The 19,918-nt window shown below is 54.6% G+C and overlaps 2 protein-coding genes across 4 annotated transcripts in view; one reads left to right on the forward strand and one right to left on the reverse strand.

Moving 5' to 3' along the window:
- The first annotated feature begins 1,379 nt into the window (after positions 1-1,379).
- On the forward strand, positions 1,380-6,368 carry PSMG4 (proteasome assembly chaperone 4). Of its 2 annotated transcripts, none has more exons than XM_060023717.2 (3): positions 1,380-1,644; positions 3,157-3,232; positions 3,930-4,163. In XM_060023717.2, the coding sequence occupies exons 1-3, from the start codon at positions 1,471-1,473 to the stop codon at positions 4,145-4,147; spliced, it is 468 nt and encodes a 155-aa protein (XP_059879700.1). In that variant the 5' UTR covers positions 1,380-1,470; the 3' UTR covers positions 4,148-4,163. The 2 variants fall into 2 exon arrangements, with proteins under 2 accessions (XP_059879700.1, XP_059879701.1); XM_060023718.1 differs by lacking the exon at positions 3,930-4,163 and adding an exon at positions 6,137-6,368 and having other exon boundaries at positions 1,392-1,644.
- A 611-nt stretch (positions 6,369-6,979) lies between these two features.
- Positions 6,980-19,918, reverse strand: part of SLC22A23 (solute carrier family 22 member 23) — a 147,195-nt gene continuing 134,256 nt past the window's right edge. The window contains exon 11 of one of the 2 annotated variants that reach the window (XM_060023713.2): positions 6,980-11,185. In XM_060023713.2, the coding sequence (XP_059879696.1) occupies positions 10,828-11,185 (358 nt within the window). In that variant the 3' untranslated portion in view covers positions 6,980-10,827. The remainder of the gene's footprint in view (positions 11,186-19,918) is intronic. The other variant, XM_060023714.2, reaches the window with a different exon arrangement.

Below are 19,918 nucleotides of genomic sequence, written 5' to 3' on the forward strand. Positions count from 1 at the left end.
AAACAGCTTGTCAGGTTCTTAAAACGTTACACATGGTACAACCATTCTACTCCTAGGTCTTTAACTACAAGATATGAAAGCATGTGTTCATAGAGACTTGTACAGACATGTTCATGGCAGCTTGACTGCAATATCCCCAAACTGAAAACAGCCCAAATGGGCATCAGCACGTGAGGGATAAACAAGCAGTGGTGCGTCCACCCAGCAGAACGCTGGTCATCAATGCAAAGGAACAAATGACACATGCACCAACCTGGATGAATCTCAAAATAATTGTGATGAGTGAAAAGGCAGACCAAAAATTATACCTACTGTACAGTCTATTTACATAAAGCTCTAGAAAATGCAAACTAGTGACCAAGTACAGCACAGTGTTTGGGGGAGGCAGGAGGGGTTACAAGGGGCTTGAGGAAGCCTCTGGGGGTGATGGACATGTACATTCTCTTCGTTGTGGGGATGGTTTCATGAGTTACGCACGTGTCACAACTTCAATTCGTATACTTTAAATAGTGCCGTTATTGTAGGTTAATTATACCTTAATAAAGCTGTTAGAAACTATTGACCTGAAAATTAAGTACATAATTGAATCATTGATAATTAGCGAAGGGAACAAACTTTTAACAATACTTACTCTCTTAAATGTCAATGTAGTCAACTTAGATCTATTAGAGATTTAAAAAGCACAACTCTGATAGTTCTGACATAAAACCCAACAGTCAGTTGTAACAGAATCTGACAAAAATGGGCGCTGTGTGCGTTTACCACAAACACTGTCTCTCAACACACTGAAGCCTTCCTATGTCAACTCCGAGTGTCCCAGAGTGACTACAAGTCAAGGTCCCCAGCAGGGATGACAGTGGCCCCCTTTCACCTGCTTCCCACGCCTCTGAGAGGCGCCCGTTCTTACTTCCACTTTGCAGATGGGGAGACTGAGGCTCAGGGGTTGAACGGTTTAGCCAAGGCCCACGCTTGTACAGGGCATCAGCTCAGGGGTCTGGGTCCAAAGGCGTGCCAACCCATCCCCCTAACTCAGTCCATGCAATTTTCCTTTCTAGGGCTTTCCCCAGTATCGCTGCCATTCTCACGGCTAGCTCGAGCACGCGGAGGAGGCTGCTTTGAGTGCTTGCGGCACCGACTGAACAGCGCTGCCCTCTGCTGGGCGGCGCGTCTCCACCAGGTAAGACGCTCCCACAAGTCTACACCGCTGTCCGCAAGGACGCCGGCCCGCCCCCGCCCCGCCCACTCTCGGGACCCGCCCCTCCGGCGTCCCACCTGGGCCTCGCCCTTCCCCGGAAAGCCCCGCCCACACCGGGATCCGCCCCCGCCCACTCTCGAGCCCCCGCCCCAGGCCCCGCCCCACCTCGGGATAGAAAACGAAGGCGCGCTCGACCTCTCGGCGCTCGCCTGCTCGGGTCTGGCGGCGGCGCGGCTGGACCGGGTGGGGCGCGTGCGGCGGGGCCTTCGGGCGGCATGGAGGGGCCTGGGGCTGCTGCGCGGGGGAACGTCTCCCTGCACAACTTCAGCGCGAGGCTGTGGGAGCAGCTCGTCCACTTCCACGTCATGCGGCTGACGGACTCGCTTTTCCTGTGGGTGGGGGCCACGCCGCACCTGCGCAACCTCTCCGTGGCCATGTGCACCCGCTACGTGAGTGCGGCCGGAGGGCCGTGGGTGGGTAGAGGGGCCGGGGGCGGGGGCAGCGGCGCGGGGTCCGGGACGGGGCGGAGGGGGCTAGGCATGCGGGGGACGGATGGGGTCTCGGAGGCCGGGCCGGTGGGGGCCGGACGGTGACCGAGGGCCTCAGGCGCGCGCCCCGTGCCCACCGGGTGCCCGCCGGGGAGACCGCGGATTCGGCGGCCCCCCAGGGCTGTCCCGGGTCGGGGAGGGGCGCTTGGGGCTCCCCGGGACCGGGGTCGAAGAGGGTTGCGCTGGCCACCCGGGGAGAGCTGCGTCCCGCCGCTCGGCTGGGCGTCCTCCATTTCTGGTTGGAGTGTCAGGGCTCCGTCGTGGGACCTCTGCTGTCCGCTCACACTCGCTCTGGGGGGTGGCATCTGTCCCTGTTTTTCTTGCCGGCTCCCTGTTGACCACACTTACTTACATTTCCGGCCCAGACCTCTTTCCCGCCCTTCCCCTCCCCTCCCGCGTCTCGCTGGCGGGTGTGATAGGCAGCTGTCCCTCGGCATTCCAGGCTCCGCCCCGCTCCCCCAGCAGCCAGCCCCTTTCTGTAGCAGCTCCGTCCCAACCTTGGGGTCATCTTTGGATCCCCTCTCCCACGCTCCACGCGCCCAGTGTCAGTGAAGCAGCAGGCACTGCTGTCAGCAGAACCTGCAGAATCCAGCCTCTTCTCACCTGCTGCCTGGGCCAAGCTGCATCTCTCGTGGCGGCTGAGGCCCCCTTTGCCACGTTATAGGTTTCTCAGAGCTGCTGTTGCAAAGTGCCACAGGCTGGGTGGCTGAAAACAACAGGCTGATTCCCTCCCAGATCTGGAGGCCAGAGTCTGAAGCAAGGTGTCAGCAGGGCTGGTTCCTCCCGGAGGCTCTGGGGGAGAAGTCGCCCCGTCTCTGGGCTTCCGGTGCTGCTGGCAGCCTCGTCACCCCCAGTCCTGCTGCCAGTGCACAGGCCTTCTCCTCTGTGTGCCTCTGTCTCTTCCATTCTTCTGAAGACACCAGTCCTACTAGATGAAGGGTGCTTCTCACCTTAACTTACATCTCAATTACATCTGCAAAGGCCCTATTTCCAAATAAAGTCACCTGCACAGGTGCCAGGGGTTAGGACCTGGACGTACCTTTTGGAGGTAGTGGCTTAGCCCTCGGCGCTGCCTTACGGCCAGTCCCCCCTGGGCTGCAGTCAGTATCGTCATCCCTCTGCTCAGACCTTCCGAGAGTCCAGAGCCCGCACTGACCTGCAGGCCCCGTCAGCTGCTGGGGCGCCCCTGCCCCCCTGTCTGTGCCCCACTCACCCCTCTGGGCTGCTCCAGCCTTTCACCGGGCAGGCCTGCCTGCTGCCAGGAGAGGCTGCACAGCTAGGGTGACACAGGCCCACTGCAGGGGGAGGCCGGCCTGGGACAGGAAGGGGGGCCATGGGACCCTGGGTGCTCAGGTGATCCAGGAGCGTTGGGCCTTGCAGGTGGGGCAGCACTGCTCTTTGTTTTCCTTGCAGGACCCCATCCCTGTGTCCACTGCCCTCCTTGGGGACATGTCCGACACGACGTCCACTGGCCTTGCCCAGCGCTTAGGTAGGTCCTGCAGCTTAGCTGCCCGAGTGCCCGGGTGGGGACCTCGTTGTTCAGCGGAGCCGGGAGGCGAGTCGCTGGAGGAGGAAGACTGTCTGGGAGGCGGACCCCCGGTCTCTGCGGGAAGGAAGGCCTTGTACACCGGGCTTCTCAGGAGCTGAGCCGGTACCAGCACCGCTCGGGGCTTGTGCTGCCCACGGGCTCCCGTGTCGCCCTGGCTGCCGTCCAGGCCGACCAGTGACAGGTGATCTCCTCCTCCTCGTGGGAGGAGCGGGCGAGTGATGCCCACGGTGCCTAGTGGGTGGCGGCTCCAGGTAGCCTCCAGGGGTTCGGTGGGGCCCCGCGGAGCAGGAGGGACCGCCCTTCGCCGCAGGTGATGTCGCTCAGAGCTCGGAAGGGTGACGGCCTGGCCTAGGGTGGCCTGAAAGGGCGTCAGGCAGGGCCCCGAGGTTGAGGGCTCCAGCCCCCCTGCACCCAAAACGTGTCCTGCAAGATGCCCAGGTGGTTCAGGTAAAGGTGCCCCCAGCTGGTACCCATGACCGCCGGGTGGTCCCAGGCGCCGGGGACCTCGACCAGCAGGGCAGCCTTGCCTCCCGTCTGGCCTTCGTGTTCACAGTGTCCTGGCCACGTGCGGAGCCCTGGGTCCCGGCTTGGGGGTGGCTATGAGGCCGGGCCCTGATTTGAGGAGCTTCTTTTGCAGTTGTGTCGATGGTCCTGTCAGCCTCATCTCCGGGGAGTGGGGACGTGAGTGTCAGTCGCTCCGGGACGCACGCATGCGGACAGCGCAGCCACGCACTGGTGGAGGCACTGCCAGTGCGTCGAGGGCCAGGGCTGGCACAGGTGGCCCACAGGTCGCACGAGACGGGGCAGAGACCTGGCGGCTGCGTCTCGGGGACGTCCACCACACTTGTCCTTTAGCCTGAAGCTAGAGCAGCCTGGCTAGTAAGTTATTTTGGTAACTTTTTATGAGGAAGCAATTTAAAATTTACAGAAAAGCCACAGGAGAGACGTAAAGGATTCCTGCCTAGCCTTCGCCCAGACTCCCAGGTGCTGTCATTGCTGCTCTGCGTTTGAGCTGCTGGTTTTTTGTGACCCACGGAGAGCAGGTGGAAGACCTGATGCCCCTTTGCTTCACTGCGTATTTGCCAGCGTTTCGGGGTGACGCACCCCCAGCAGGCAGGCCCCGTGTGCCGGTCCTGGTGGAGGAGGGAGGGAGGCTGCTGGTTTGTGGAGCTGGGACTGGTGGGTCCCCCCAGTGTGGACCGAGTCCAGGAGAGGAGGGCGGCGGGAGCTCGTTTGATGAGCCACGAACCACCTGGTTATTCCAGTGAAGGGAGATGGGCTCCCGGTGTCCTTGAGATGAGATCTGGAAGCAGTTTGTGTGCGAAAACTAGGGTTCTTTTTCTTTTTTTGGGCATTTTATGCAAACGTTGGCGCTCTTTTTAACATTCTCTCACGTGGCTTACGTCGATTTATAATCTGCATAATTTGAAACAACACAGACCAAAAAATACAGACCAAAAAATACACTCTCACTTAACCAAAGCCAGACGCTAGTGGAGGCTCCCACCCTCCCGTATCCGCAGACCTGGCAGCCCTCGGCCACCGCCCAGCAGGGACGGGCACACGTGGTGAGATGCCAGCACCCCAGGGGGACAGGCGACGCGTGTGCTGAGGCCACAGAGGCCCGTTCCGCAGGGAGGTCACCTGCAGTTGAAAATGCGTTATTAACCGTCGTTAGTTGTCTGGAGGGAGCCGAGAAGAGACAGGTGCCCCGAGACAGTGTCTTGGGTGGAAGAGGTGAACGGCCTGGGGGCACTGGGGGCTTCGGTGTGGATGGGGACCCCCTGCCCTGTGTGGCTCTGGGGCGCAGGGTGGGGCTGCCGGGTGGACCGTGCAGGCGGGATGGTTCTTGGCTCGCGGAGGGACTGGAATCAGGGGCCCCCGGGGCCGGGGACTTTCCTGCCGCCGAATGCAGGCAGGCTGAGCGGCTGTGGCTCGACTGCCCCGGCTCTCCCCGTCCCCATCTCTCTGCCTTTGCGACGGGACTGACGTCCCCATCTCTCTGCCTTTGCGACGGGACTGACGTAGCCCCTGACTGCGGTGGGGGGAGGAGGGGCTTGCACCCGCCCCCTGTGGGGTGGGGCCCAGGGAGGAGCTATTTCACCGGAAGGGGAAGAGGGGACCGGTACCGCCTGGCTTGTCCTCGGGACCTGTCCTGCCTTCAGGTTATGGGTGTGCAAACCGCGCGTGCTTTTGGCGGTTGGAGCAGCTCACGTCAGCCATGAACGGTGCCGCAGAAAGGAGCTAAAACACGTCTCTCGCATCGCGTTGAGAAATCGTACGTGTGCGCGTGCGCCTGCACGTGTGTATGTGTAGGAACGTCGGCTCCCGTCTGTGGGCAGGGGGAGTTGCTGGAGGGGGCGGTTCTGAAGTATAGATAGATTTTTTGGGCCGTGCCCCGCTGCTCGCGGGATCTTAGTTCCCCGACTGGGGATTGAACCCAGGCCCTCGGCGGTGGAGGCGTGGAGTCCTAACCCCTGGGCCGCCAGGGAAGTCCCAGGACCTTCGTGTTCTAAATACTTGCACATCGTCTGTGCTTTGTAAAAAGCAGCACGACCAGCCGGCCCCGTGTGCAGCGCGGTGGGACTCAGACGGTAGAGACTGAGAGCAGACTCCGTGGGTCTGGGCGGGCCGAGGGTCTGCATCTCCCACGAGGTCCCGGCACTGTGGCCATGGGGACCGGCCTTTCAGAACCGCTGTTCGGTGCCTGTAGTCTGGTCTGCAGCAACTGCCCGTGACACCACAGGCGTCAGAGCTCGCTCCTCTCCCTGGAAGCCCACCTTCCCCGTCCAGGCCTTTCCCCACAGTGGGTTGCACACGGCCGTGTGCTTTCTCTCGTTTCAGCCAGGAAGACCAGCAAACAGGTGTTTGTCAGCTATAACCTTCCAAACACCGACAGCAGCTTCACGTTGCTGGTAGAAAACAGGATCAAGGAGGAAATGGAGGCCTTTCCCGAGAAGTTCTAGCCCAGGCGGCAGCAAGGACGCAGATGCGCGCGCCCGGACGGACGTCTGAATAAACGCGTGGGGTGTCGCCAGCTGTCAGCAGGGTCACGCGTGACGTTTGTTTTTAAAGGGTCGGTCTTCCCGCCGTCACTGGAGTGGGGCCCCAGGGCTGCACCTGCAGGAGGAGGCAGGAGAAGGGCAGGGAAGGTTCCTCGCGGTCCTGGGGGGAGGGGTTCGGGGCCGTTGTGGGACGGAGGGGAAATCAGTCACGACTCCGTCAGGCCCATCTTGTCACGACCGGGGCCTGAGGCCCGAGGCCTGTGAGGTCCTTCTGTCATGTGTCCCCACGTCCCGCCACTACTGAGTCTCACTTCTCTGGGCGCCGTTTCCTCACCTGTGAAGTGGGACGGTCTCACCTGGCTGGGTTATTGCTGGAAATGCTTCGCAAACCCCGGTGCCGTGGCCCCTAGGACCTGGGTCACGGTTTTACCCTTTTTGTTGAATGCATCCGAGTGTGTCAGCCCCTCCCTGGGCTTCCTGCTGCCCTGCCTGTCCTTCCGTCCCCTCTTTCCTCCAAGTCGCAGGCCCCTGCTGCGTCGTCTTAATCCTTGGCCTTTTCTGCTGCTTCAGGTGGAGTCCAGCCTTTCTGGTACGTGCACTCCTTTCCAGAAGCCGGTGGTGCTCAGGTCAGTGGCTCTCAACTTGTCTTCCGGTCGAATTGCTGGCAGAGCTCTTACAGGTTCCCTTCCCCAGACTCAGGCGGCCGGAGGCCCAGGTTTTGTGGGGTTGGAAAGCCCCCCACGTGCTTCTCAGCACAGCCAAGCCGAGAACTACAGGCAAAGGACTCTCTGATCTTTGGGGTCCACGTAGACCCCTTTTGTCAGGAGAGGCGGATGGTTTCGGGCCCTGTGACACGGTTCACGCGATGGGTGGCAAGCCCGGTGTCGAGCCAGTGCGGGCAGCCAGAGCGGTGACACTTTGGCCGGGACGGAAAGGACCTTCCGGGGACCAGGTCTGGGGCTCAGGACGCTAACCTGCAAGGCCCCGGCCGGTTGTGGTTTGGAAGCACAGCGGGCACCTTTCTAGGAAGAGCAGGTAACGCAAATCAGGGCTATGGAGAGGAGAGTTTGGTATAAATACTTTATTAAAGAAATATTGCTTTCTTGTTAAAAAATACTACATTAAAGAGAGCTCTGGGTTCTCAGTCTCTCCTGACCGAATCACAGTGTGAGAATCGTTTCCTCTCTAGGAACCTTCAGGCCACGGATTAGATTAGCAGGACATCCACACACAAGAGAAAAGAACTCTGAAACCTGCTGTCGCCCCCCGTTTCTCGGGGCCTGCGAACGGCAGTTTGATGTTTCCTCTGCCCGCCTTTACGATGGGGAATCTGCAGGCAGAGAAGCCCCCCGCGGTCCCCCGGGGGCAGAGCCGAGGCTGGGCTTACACAGGCGCTAAAGTAGGGACACAGCGAGACCTGAATCAACAGAGTTTATTACTCGTAGCCAGTGGTCACGAAATGCCCTTCACTGGACACCATCAGATGAGGTAGGGAAGACATTCCAGAGGAAGTTTGTTAATGGGGCAACATTTTTATTTCTGTACATTTACATACAAATCTCCCCCCAGGGTACGACAGCTGTGGCGTCATGCAGACAGGAACGTAAGGACAGGCCAGGACCGGGTGCAGGTTTGTGCTGGGAGCAGGCACCTCCAGGCGTCCCGTCCGTACGCAGGCCACACGGTTCTCAGACAGAAACCTCCGGCCCGGGGCTGGTGGGCCACCGGGGCACCCCCAGCGGCACGCAGGCCGCACCACGTCGCCACCACCCTGTGGCCCAGGGGCTCGTCCTTTCGCGGCGCCTCAGCCGCCCTCGTGTGGCACCAGGAAGTGGTATTGCGGGCAGTACTTCCTCTGGGCCGTTTCTTTCTCCTGCTGTTCTGTGGCCGGACCAGCTTGCCCGCCCCCGTGCCCCTAGTCGCAAGTGGTATTGTAGTCTTTCAGATAACATTTAAAATTTTACTGTGTGTTTTGGGTGCTAACAGGCAGGGTATTGGGTGAGTATCGGGTGAGTTGTTACTGGTTTCCAGACAGGAAGAGAAGGCAGGAGGATCACGTTTGTGCCTGACTCGTTGGAAGGGGGTCCCGGCTCCTGGGGGGCTGGGACTGAGGGCGGCGTGATGCCAGAGGAGGAGCTGGACCTTCCCGGGCAGCGGGCTGGGTGAGCCGGGTGGCGGACGTGCAGCGGCAGGCGCCTGAGAAGTGTCTCTCCCCTAAGCACGGAGGGACCTGGGCCGAGGGGTCCACGCGTGAGCACGGGGGTCTCGCGGAGCAGGCAGGACCGGCCCCGGCTGGGCTTGGGGCTGCCTCGCCCGCGTGGTGGGGGGTCTCACGGGGCTCGGCCCACAGGAAGCTTTTCTGCTTTGGCCACGCTCACAGCTGTCCCTCGGGACCAGCCTGACCCAGGGCCGCAGGAGGGGGCATGGAGGAGCCAGGAACCTCCCCTCCCTCACACCTGCCAGGCTTTGGTCCCGGGAGCCCCGCCCTCGCAGCCAGCTGCTCTTCTAGTCTATGAGCTGGTCCTGACCGCTGCGGTCAGTGCTGGGCTCTGTGGGACCAGCGTCTACTGTTGTCACTTAAGACGGACCTCAGACTTTGGAACAGGGGTCTGGGAGCGCTGTGCCCGCCTTCCTGGAGGTGCCGGCTGTCCCCTGTGGCTTGAGCATGATCCCTAAAGGTCTACACGGCCAGCGGGAGGGCACGCACGGCCTGGGGTCTGGCGAGCGGCCTGGCTGCAAGGTGTCCTGGAGCTGGGGTGATGGGTGCAGACACACCTGGCAGGTGTGGCCCAGGGACCCCGCCAGCCCTGCGCTGCACGTCCTGCCCTGGACCGGGGACCCTGCGGCCGGCATGCTGAGAGAGGCTAAGGCGCTTCCCAGGTTTGGCACTCGAGCTGCACAGGTGTGAAGAAAGGCCTTGTAGATTAAGGTGAATGCGGACGGACGCTGAAACACAGAACAGACGTGACTCAAGACACAAGGCAGGGCCATGAGGGGCTGGGCTGGTGGCCCTGGGACCAGGCGGTGTAGCTGCCGCCACCACACAGGCCTGCGCGTCTGCTCACCTCACGGCGTTCTCACCGCGCCAGCGGCTCCTCCCTGCGGCCGCCAGCTTGTAGGGGCACCGTGGGGGGACGGCAAGACAGACTGGAGGGGACAGGAGGCGAGCGGGGACGCGCTCCACCTCTCTCCTGGGCCTTGGAGTCTGGGCAGCCGTGGGCTGGGAGTCCCCTCGCTGCTTCCCACGGACCCAGGGCCACGCCTTCCCTGGAAGAAGAGCCCACAGCAGAGGCACCGTGGGGAGGTGGACCCTTCCAGGAAGAGCCCAGGCTGTCCCGGGACTGCCACAAGACGGTGCCTGCCTGGCCAGCGAGGCGTGTTTCTCAGCATCTCCTGCGTTTCCTCTGAAACGGCTCCAGACAGGTGCAGAGAGCCTGACCTGGAAAGGCAGGGGGACGAAGCGAGGAACACAACGAAAACCCTTGGAGTCGGGTGGGGCTCGAGCTTTGGTGAGTTATTGCTTCTCTCAGTTGGTCTTGATGTTCTCGGAGGCTGCTGTCAGCAGAGCTCCCCAGTGAGGGCCTGCTCCAGGCCCAGCTCTGTGCTGACGGAAGCAGGGGGCTCTGGGGTCTCCGCCGGCGGCTAGCGGAGCCGAGGCCTCCAAGCTGGTGATTTCTGCGCCGTGTGTGCTCGGGATGTGGCTGGCGGGCCGTGTTTGCAAGAGCACCGCTCCCTCCTGGGGGCTGCCTAGCCTATTGAGTTATTTTCCTATTGGTGTTAGTTCAGGAAGTAGCCGTGTGTTCATGTTGTGCTGGCAGAAAAGCTGACTGCAAGAGGGGACTTTCCTGCTGGAGCTGAACCGGGAGGAGGGGTGATAACAGTAACTTGTCTCTGATCGATGGCGTCGCTGCTCGGGAGCTGAGCCGGGCAGACCTGCCTTGGAGACCGTGGCGATACGCCGCTAATCAGGCTCTTCCCCCAAAGAGCTTCCAGCATCAAGTATAAAAGGATGATCTCGCGGGAGAGACTAAGCTGGTTTTAATGATACCGTGCGCTGCTTTCCCCCAGCACATGGAGCAGAAGCTCTTACCTTACAGAGAAAACCTTTAAAAACCATATACAGACTCTAGCAAAACCCTAACCATTTACATTTCAGTCTGAATAAAGCACAGCTGTGGGAGTGCTCCAGACGGTGGCTGGTTGGTCTCTGTGCACGGCCTCGGGGACAGCTGGCTCTGAGGGCGCAGCGGACCTCCCGGGGAGCCTGGGCTGCGCGGTCCTCACGGTGTGTCCTCGGCCACCGCGTCCCTCTTCCTGAGGAGGTGGGACCCGTGAAGGGAAGGGAGTAAAGTGCTCTTTAAAAATGACCAAAATAAATACAAACGTTTCATGGCAGAAAGGAAAGTCTTTGAAGGGTCGTTTGCAAAGTCCTCTTCCTCACACGTGGGCTCCTCGGGGGTCCCCACGCCGGCCTCAGCAGAGTGGGCCCACCCATGGCCACGGTCAGCCCGGTCCGCCTCCAGGGCCCTGCTACATGGGCCGCCCGCCGTTGGCCGTGGCACGGTCCGGCAGCCCGTCGCCCGCGGCGGCCACGTCGTGCAGCCCCGAGTAGTCCTTGAGCTCGGCGTTGGTCAGCAGCAGGGGCTGCTCCCCGCGCCTGGGCGGCAGCAGGGGCTGGCGCGTGTAGTGCTCGCCGTCGGGGATGCTCTCGGGCAGGTTCTGGTCCCGGCTCTCGGGCAGCAGCAAGAGGCAGATGATGCAGATGAGCGTGCAGCAGGCGAAGATGATGTGGTGCAGGAAGTAGCCCTTCTGGTTGTGCAGCTCGATGATGGGCGCCGTCAGCATGCCGAAGCCCGCGCTGGCCAGCACCAGCCCCAGGCCGCCGCACCTGTGGGGAACGCGCAGGTAGGCGGCAGGTCGGGGCCACAGGCACGGGGCCCCAGCACCGGCGCACGGCCAGCTCCCCCCAACCCCCTTCACCTCCTGCATCTGCTGCCCCCGCTATTCAGTGAACATTTTCCTCGCCAGCCCAAAACTTCTTACTAGGTGACTGTGATAACTACCACTGTAGGGGACAAGCGGCCTCGCTTGCCGTGAATAACGTAACATTTTGTTTCTCAACGCTGTATCCATTTACGCTGTTTTTCCAAGGCTCGCTCTTCATTTAGAAGCGGGGAGGGTGGCCGGGGGTTAAAGAAGGCATCAAGGACACGTCGACAGGAGAGCTGCCGAGGTGGTGGAGTGGAAAGACCCCCCCAGCTCGCCTCTTCCCGTGGGCACGCCGGACTCACAGCTGCGCGGAGCAGCCATCGATGAACAGGACCAGAGCCAGAAAGATCTACAGCTGGACACAAAGGACCAGAGCCTGCCAGAAAGATCCACAGCTGAAGACACGGGAGGAGCCACAATGAGCCAGGTAGGGGGAGCAGGTAGGGGGAGCAGACGTGCAAGATGATCGAGGCTCGTGACCCCCACCGGGGGGGCGACCCACACACCGGAGAGCAAGCACATCGCGGAGGTGCTCCCACAGGAGACAGTTCTGAGCCGCACGTCGGGCTCCGTAGCCCGCGGGTCCTATGCCAGGAAAACGGGCCCCCGGGGATGGGGGGCTTTCAGGGGTCCCAGAGGACTGGGGGAAACAGAGACTCCACTGTTACAGGGCGTACGCAAAATCCCACGCGCACTGGGACCAAGGGCAGAGCAGTAACTTGATAGGAGCCTGGGCCAGACGTACCTGCTGGACTTGGAGAGTCTCTCAGACAGGCAAGGGGGCAACTGCAGCTCACCCTGGGGACACAGATGCTGGTGGCAGACATGCTGGTGGCAGACATATTTGGGAGCTTTCTACCATGGGGACGCTGGTGCCGGCGACCACCGTCCTGGCTCATGAGCTCTGAGACCCGGTCCCACCCAACCGCCTGTAGGTGCCAGTGCTGGGACCACCAGCCGGGTGGGAACACAGCCCCACCCCTCAGCGGACAGGCTGCTTAGAGACTTCCTGAGCGCACAGCTGGCCACCAGAGGGCCAAGACTCTGCTCCACCCACCAGCTGACAGGTGCTGGCCTCTGCTGCTAGGAAGCCTGCGCAGCCTCTAGACCAGTCCCGCCACCACGGGGCAGAAACCAGAAGCAGGAACACCACGATCCTGCAGCTTGCAGACCTCGGCGCTCCCAGCTGGCCAGTGCAAGCTTCTGGACACCCCGGACCCCATACCCAACTGTGCTAGGAACTGGCCCCAGCCACCAGCAATCTTACACCAGCTCTCTGGCACTCACCCCAGGACCTGGCTTCACCCAGCAGTAGGGGGTCAACAGCTCCAGAGTCGCCTGGACCCTGACGTCACCCATCAGTGACCTGGCACTAGCCCCAGGGTCCCTGGGGATTCTGCAGTCAGCTGCCTCCTGACCAGGCCCCACCAACCAGTGGCCTCCACACAAGGCAGAGCTTGGCAGTCAACCAGACCGGGTGCCAACTAAGCCCACCAGACCACCCACGTAGCCAGCCCTCCAAAACAGAAGGAACCACACAGCCCTCACAGGGGGCGCCCCTACATACAGCTCTGGTGGCGAGTGTGCTGCTGGGATGCGTAATGTCTCCTACAGAGGGGGCCACTGCTGAGGTCGAGAAACAACCTACCACATACGTAATATACAAACAGCAACTCAGACAAGACGAGGTGGCACAGAAACCTGCTGCAGACGAAGGAACAAAATAAACCCCCAGGAGAACAACTAAGCGAAGTGGAGACAGGCAGTCTACCCAAGAAAGAGTCCAGAATAATGACAGTAAAGATGATCAAAGAGCTCGGGAGAAGAATGGACGCACAGAGCAAGGAGTTAAAAGCTTTTAACAAGAGTCAGAAAATATAAAGAACAGCCATACAGAGGTGAAGACTACAGTAACTGAAATGAAGGCGTCAGCAGCAGACTGAGTGACACAGAGGAACGGATCAGTGAGCGGGAAGACAGAGCAGTGGGAGCCACTGCTGCTGCTGAACAGAAGGAAGAATGAAAAGAAGTGAGGCCAGAGCGAGAGACTCTGGGACAACACCAGGCACACGTAATGCTTGCATTACAGGGGTCCCAGAGGAGGAGAGAGAGCAGGGGGCACAGAACACATTTGAAGACATAACCACTGAAGACTTGTTTAACCTGGGAAAGGAAACAGACATCAAGGTCCAGGAAGCACAGAGAGTCCCAAACAGGATCAACCCAAAGAGGACCACTCCAAGACTCACTGCAATTGAAGTACCAAAAAATAAAAACAGAATATTAAAAGCAGCAAGAGAAAAGCAACAAACAACATACAAGGGAACTCCCGTAAGGCTATCAGCTGTTTTTTAGTGGAAACTGCAGGCCAGAAGGGAATGGCATGATCTATTTTAAATGATGAAGGGACAAAACCTACAACCAAGAATACTCTGCTCAGCAAGGCTCTCGTTCAGATTTGATGGAGAGATCAAAGCTTTACAGACAAGCAAAAACTAAGAGTTCAGCACCAAACCAGCTTTACAGCAAATGTTAAAGGGACTTCTCTAAAAGAAAAATAAATAGCTACGACTAGAAACAAGAAAACTATGGAAAGAACTAAGTGGTAAGGGCAAACATATAGTAAAGGTAGGAAATCATCCACAAACAAAGCTAGTGGGGGGGTTAAAAGAAATGGTAAAATCATGTATATCCACAATAAGCAGTTAAGGGATGGACAGAACAGTTAGATGGAAAATAGGATGTGAGGGGAGAAGAGGACAAAGGCAGGGTTTTCCTTTGTTTTGTTTGTTTCTTAAAAATACTTTTGGCTGCATTGGGTCTTTGTTGCTGCAGGGCTTTCTCTAGTTGCAGTGAGCAGGGGCTATTCTTCGTTGCAGTGCACAGGCTCATTGTGGTGGCTTCTCTTGTTGCAAAGCAGGGCTCTAGGCTTGTGGGCTCAGCAGTTGTGGTGTGAGGGCTTAGTTGCTCCGCGGCATGTGGGATTTTCCTGGACCAGGGCTCAAACCCGTGTCCCCTGCATTGGCAGACAGATTCCCAACCACTGCGCCACCAGGGAAGTCCAAATGCAGAGTTTTAAAATTAAGAGATCAGCACCTTGAAACAGTCACATGTATATATACATAGACTGCTATATGAAAACCTCATGGCAACCACAAGTCAAAAATCTGTAATAGATACACCCATAAAAAAGAAAAAGGAATCCAAACGTAAAACTAAAGATAGTCATCAAATCACAAGAGAAGAAAGCAAAAGAAGAAAGGGGGATAAAGACCTCCAAAATCAAATTCAAAACAATGAACAAAATGGCAGTCGGAACATACATATCGATAATTACCTTGAGTGTAAATGGACTAAGTGCTCCAACCAAAAGACACAGGCTCGCTACATGAATACAAAAACAAGACCCGTATATACAAGAGACCCACTTCAGACTTAGGGACAGACACAGACTGAAAGTGAGGGGATGGAAAAAGATATTCCATGCAAATGGAAATCAAAAGAAAGCTGGAGTAGCAATACTCATGTCAGACAAAATAGACTTTAAAATAAAGATGGTTACAAGAGACAAAGAAGAACACCACATTATGGATAAAATGATCAATCCAAAAAAGATATAACCATTGTAAATATATATGCACCCAACACAGGAGCACCTCAATATATAAGGCAAATGTTAACAGACACAGAGGGAGAAATTGACAGTAACACAATAATAGGGGACTTTAACAGCCCACTCACATCCATGGACAGATCATCCAGTAAGAAAACACTGACCCTGAATGACACGAGACCAGATGCACTTAATTGATATATATATAAAGAGAGCATTCTATTTGAAAGCAGCAGAATACACATTCTTTCCAAGTGCATATGGAACATCGTCCAGGACAGATCACATGCTAGGCCATAAAACAAGCCTCAGGACATTAATAAAACTGAAGTCATATCCGGCAGCTTTTCTGACCACAAAACTATGATACCAGAAGTCAACTACAAGAACAGAACTGCAGAAAACACAAGCACAGGGAGGCTAAACAATATGCAACTAAACAACCAGTGGATCACTGAAGAAATTAAAGAGGAAACAGAAAAATACCTAGACACAAATGAAAAAGAAAACAGAACAATTCAAAACCTATGGGACACAGCAAAAGCAGTTCTAAGAGGTAAGTTTACAGTGATACAAGCTTACCTCAGGAAATAAGAAAAATTTCAAATGAACAACCTAACCGTACTCCTAAAGGAACTAGAGAAAGAACAAACAAAACCCAGAGTTAGTAGAAGGAATGAAATCATAAAAATCAGAGCAGAAATAAATTAAATAGAGACTAAAAAAACAACAGAAAAGATCAACAAAACTAAAAGCTGGTTCTTTGAAAGGCTAAACAAAATTGATAAACCTTTAGCCAGACTCATCAAGAAAAAAAGGGAGAGGGCCCAAATCAATAAAATCATAAATGATAAAAAGAAGTTTCAACTGACACCACAGACATACAAAGGACCATAAGAGACTGCTGTGAACAACTATATGCCAATAGTAATAGTCAACCTGGAAGAAATGGGCAAATTCTTAGGTACAATCTCCCAAGACTGAACCAGGAAGAAATAGAAAATATGAACAGATCAATTACCAGTAATGAAACTGAATCAGTAATTTAAAAACTCCCAAAACACAAAAAAGTGCAGGACTAGATGGCTTCACAGGTGAATTCTACCAAACATTTAGAGAAGAGCTAACCCCTATCCTCCTCAAACTATTCCAAAAAAACTGCAGAGGAAGGAACACTTCCAAATTCATTCTATGAGGCCACCATCACCCTGATACCAAAACCAGACAAAAATATCACAAAGTTATAGGCTGCTGATTAATAACATAGATGTAAAAATCCTCAACAAAACATTAGCAAACCAAATCCAACAATATATTAAAAGGATCATACACCACAATCAAGTGGGACTTATCCCAGGGATGCAAGGGTTTTTCAATATCTGCAAGTCAGTGTGATACACCACATTGACAAACTGAAGAATAAAAACCATATGATTATCTCCATAGATGCAGAAAAAGCTTTTGACAAAACTCAACACTGATTTATGATAAGAACTCTCCAGGAAAGTGGGCATAGAGGGAACATACCTCAACATAGTAAAGGCCATATGACAAACCCACAGCTAGCAACATACTCAACAATGGAAAGCTGAAAGCATTTCCTGTAAGATCAGGAACAAGACAAAGATACCCAATCTTGCAACTTTTATTCAATATAGTTTTGGAAATCCTAGCCACAGCACTCAGAGAAGAAAAAGAAATAAAAAGAATCCAAATTAGAAAGGAAGAAGTAAAACTGTCACTGTTTGTGGATGACATACTATAAATATATACAGAAAATCCTAAAGATGTCACCAGAAAACTATGGAGCTCATCAATGAATTTGGTAAAGTTGCAAGATATAAAATTAATATACAGAAACCTGTTGCATTTCTATATACTAACAATGAACTATCAGAAAGAGAAATTAAGGAAACAATCTCATATACCATTGCAACAAAGAGAAGAAAATACCTAGGAATAAAGCTACTCAGAAAACTGTAAGTCACTGATGAAAGAAATTGAAAACGACAGAAAGAGATGGAAAGAGATATCGTGTTCTTGGATTGGGAGAACTAATATTGTCAAAATGACCATACTACCCAAGACAACCTACAGATTCAATGCAATGCCTATCAAAATACCCATGACATTTTTCACAGAACTAGAATAATTTAAAAATTTTAATGGAAATGCAGGAGACCCTAAATAGCCAAAACAATCTTGAGAAAGAAGAACAGAGCTGGAAGGACCACACTCCCTGACTTCAGACTATACTACAAGGCTACAGTAGTCAAAACAGTATGGTACTGGCACAAAAACAGACACATAGATCAGTGAAACAGAATAGAGAGCCCAGAAATAAACCCATGCTCTTATGGTCAATTAATCTATGACAAAGGAGCCAAGAATGTACAATGGAGAAAAGAGGGTCAGGATTCTTTCCTGGAACATCCATGGCACACACTGTGTTTCATAAATGTGGGGATGCTGCAAATCAGATCACCCTGGTTCCTCGGCAAGAGGGCCACCGTCCCAGTGAATGGGGCAGAGTGAATATGAAGACCCTTACAAAGAGCGGTGCGACTGACTCCACCTGGAAGGTGAATAAACGAGCACCTGAAATAGCTCTTCAGTCCTTGTGAGTCTGGCCACTCCAGAAGCCACAGGAGGCTGCAAGGGATTATATGGGGCACCGGAAATAAAGGACGTGTTTCACGGGCCTTTGATACCAGTGAGATATCATTTTCTCTAAAACTGCCCATGTGGGACTTCCCTGGTAGTGCAGTGGTTAAGAATCCACCTGCCAATGCAGGGGACACAGGTTCGAGCCCTGTCCAGGAAGATCCCACATGTCATGGATTAAGCCTGTGCGCCACAACTACTGAGCCCTCATGCCACAGCTACTGAAGCCCACGTGCCTAGAGCCCGAGCTCAGCAACAAGAGAAGCCACCGCAATGAGAAGCCCGCTCACTGCAATGAAGAGCAGCCCCCGCTCGCAGCAACGAAGACCCAACGCAGCCAAAAATAAATAAGTAAATTTATTAAAACAAAACAAAACTGCCCACGTCTGCCTGACCTTCCTGTAAGTTGAGTGGGGTGGTGCTGATGAGCACGAGAGGCTTCCCTGCTCAGTGCAGTAAAGTGCTCACGTGGTTAGTGCACAGGGACGTGAATGCACAGCCCACAAGGAATTCCTGAGCAAGGAGCTGGCTTCCCCTCAGAGTCCAGGTGAACTATGTCATGGTAGCAAGTCACGTCAAATGAACGTATTTGATTTATGGTAGGGTTCGATGACTTGTTTTTAAAAAGTACCGACATCTCTACAGATGCATATATATAAAATGCTATCCATGTACACGTGCATATGTAATATGCAATATAGCCTTACGTATTTTTTTCCACAAAAGCAATTTTCTGTTGGTTTTCTAGAAATCTCAGTTCAGAGAATGGGATCATTGCGTGCTTGGTTCTAAGGTGTAACTTCATCTTTCTCCCCGCAAATGCTGACTCTGTACATTTTCTGCTTTTCTCCAGGTTGTCACGAGAGGGCAGCACACGCTCATGTTTAAACAGGAGAGTGGCAGCCGCCTCGATTTACAGATAAAGGAGAACCTGGAGCGAGGCTGCCTTCTAGTGCTTTCGGAGCTCGAAGGCTTTTACTGGTCGTCTTTATTTTACTAGTAATAATATCTAAATTACTTTGAGGATAGAAAGATAGGTACACAGGCAGACTTCTTAGAAGTAGCAAGCTTGACAAAACTTCTGGAATCTTCAGAAAAAAATAAAGGAAAAAAGAAAAAAGAAAAATAAACAACAAAAAACCAAAAGCGACAACAAAAAAGAATCTTCAACGCATTCTTTTAACCATGTTAATACCAGCGTCTTGAACACAGAAAGCAAACCTTCTGTTTTCCACTTCCTTCTCTGTATTACTTGTCTTGACTACCTTCCTGTGAAGTCAAGGACGAAGAAACATTTCTGCCCATCTTTACAGAAATATCACTGCCAAAAATATTCAGGTAGGAATAATGAACACCACCAGTTGTCACCTACTGCGGCCAGACCCTCTGTGTACAGTCTGTCCCCCACCAGTCCCCCCACGAGAAGGCCGTCATGACTAGTCTTGTTTTGGGGCAGAGATGAGCCCAGCTGAAGGACGTGCCCAAGGCCACGGAGGAACACAGGTTCCCTGCCTGCTAAAGGCCCGAGTCGGGGGCTCGGGGGGGATGCGACCTGTGTGCTTGGCTGTCCCCTGTCCTGTCTGTCCCCCTCCTGTTGTTTAACGGTGAGGATTACCCATCACCCCCTCGGCCTGCGGTCACTCATTGAGCGTGTGTTATAAACATTTATATATATATGATGCAAATTTTAAAACAAGCTAAACGACCCCATGTGTCACGTGACACACAGGCCATCTCTCCTCCTGGTGCCCGTTCCTGAGGCATGTCTGGAGCAGTGACATCAGGTGGGGTCCATTGGGGGTGGGCACAGGGAGGAGCCAGAAGGAAGGTCTCCGGAAGGAAGACGCTTGGAGGAAGGGGTGGGCACCTGAGGGGAGGGAAGAGCTCAGCTGGAGAAGGGGGTGGGCAGCCAGGGAGCGGGTGAGGAGGTGTCAGGCGGTGAAGTGGCCCCTCTGCTCAGGCAAAGGAAACAAAAGCAAAAAGAAACAAATGGGACCTAATTTAACTTTTTAAAGATTTTGCACAGTAAAGGAAACCATGGACAAAATGAAAAGACAACCTACTGCATGACAGACCCTGTTTGCAAATGCTATGACCAATAAAGGGTTGACATCCAAAATATGTAACAGCTCATACAACTCAACATCAAAAACAAACAAAACCCCGATTGAAACAATGGCACAAGAACTGAATAGGCATTTTTCCAAAGAAGAAATGCAGGTGGGCAACAGGCACATGAAAAGATGTTCAACATCGCTAGTCATCAGGAAATGCAAATCCAAACCACAATGAGGCATCACCTCACACGGGTCAGAACGGCCATCATCAAAAAGAACACAGGTAACACGTTGAGGA

The sequence above is a fragment of the Delphinus delphis genome, chromosome 10 (genome assembly GCF_949987515.2).
Source record: "Delphinus delphis chromosome 10, mDelDel1.2, whole genome shotgun sequence".
Taxonomy (NCBI): domain Eukaryota; kingdom Metazoa; phylum Chordata; class Mammalia; order Artiodactyla; family Delphinidae; genus Delphinus; species Delphinus delphis.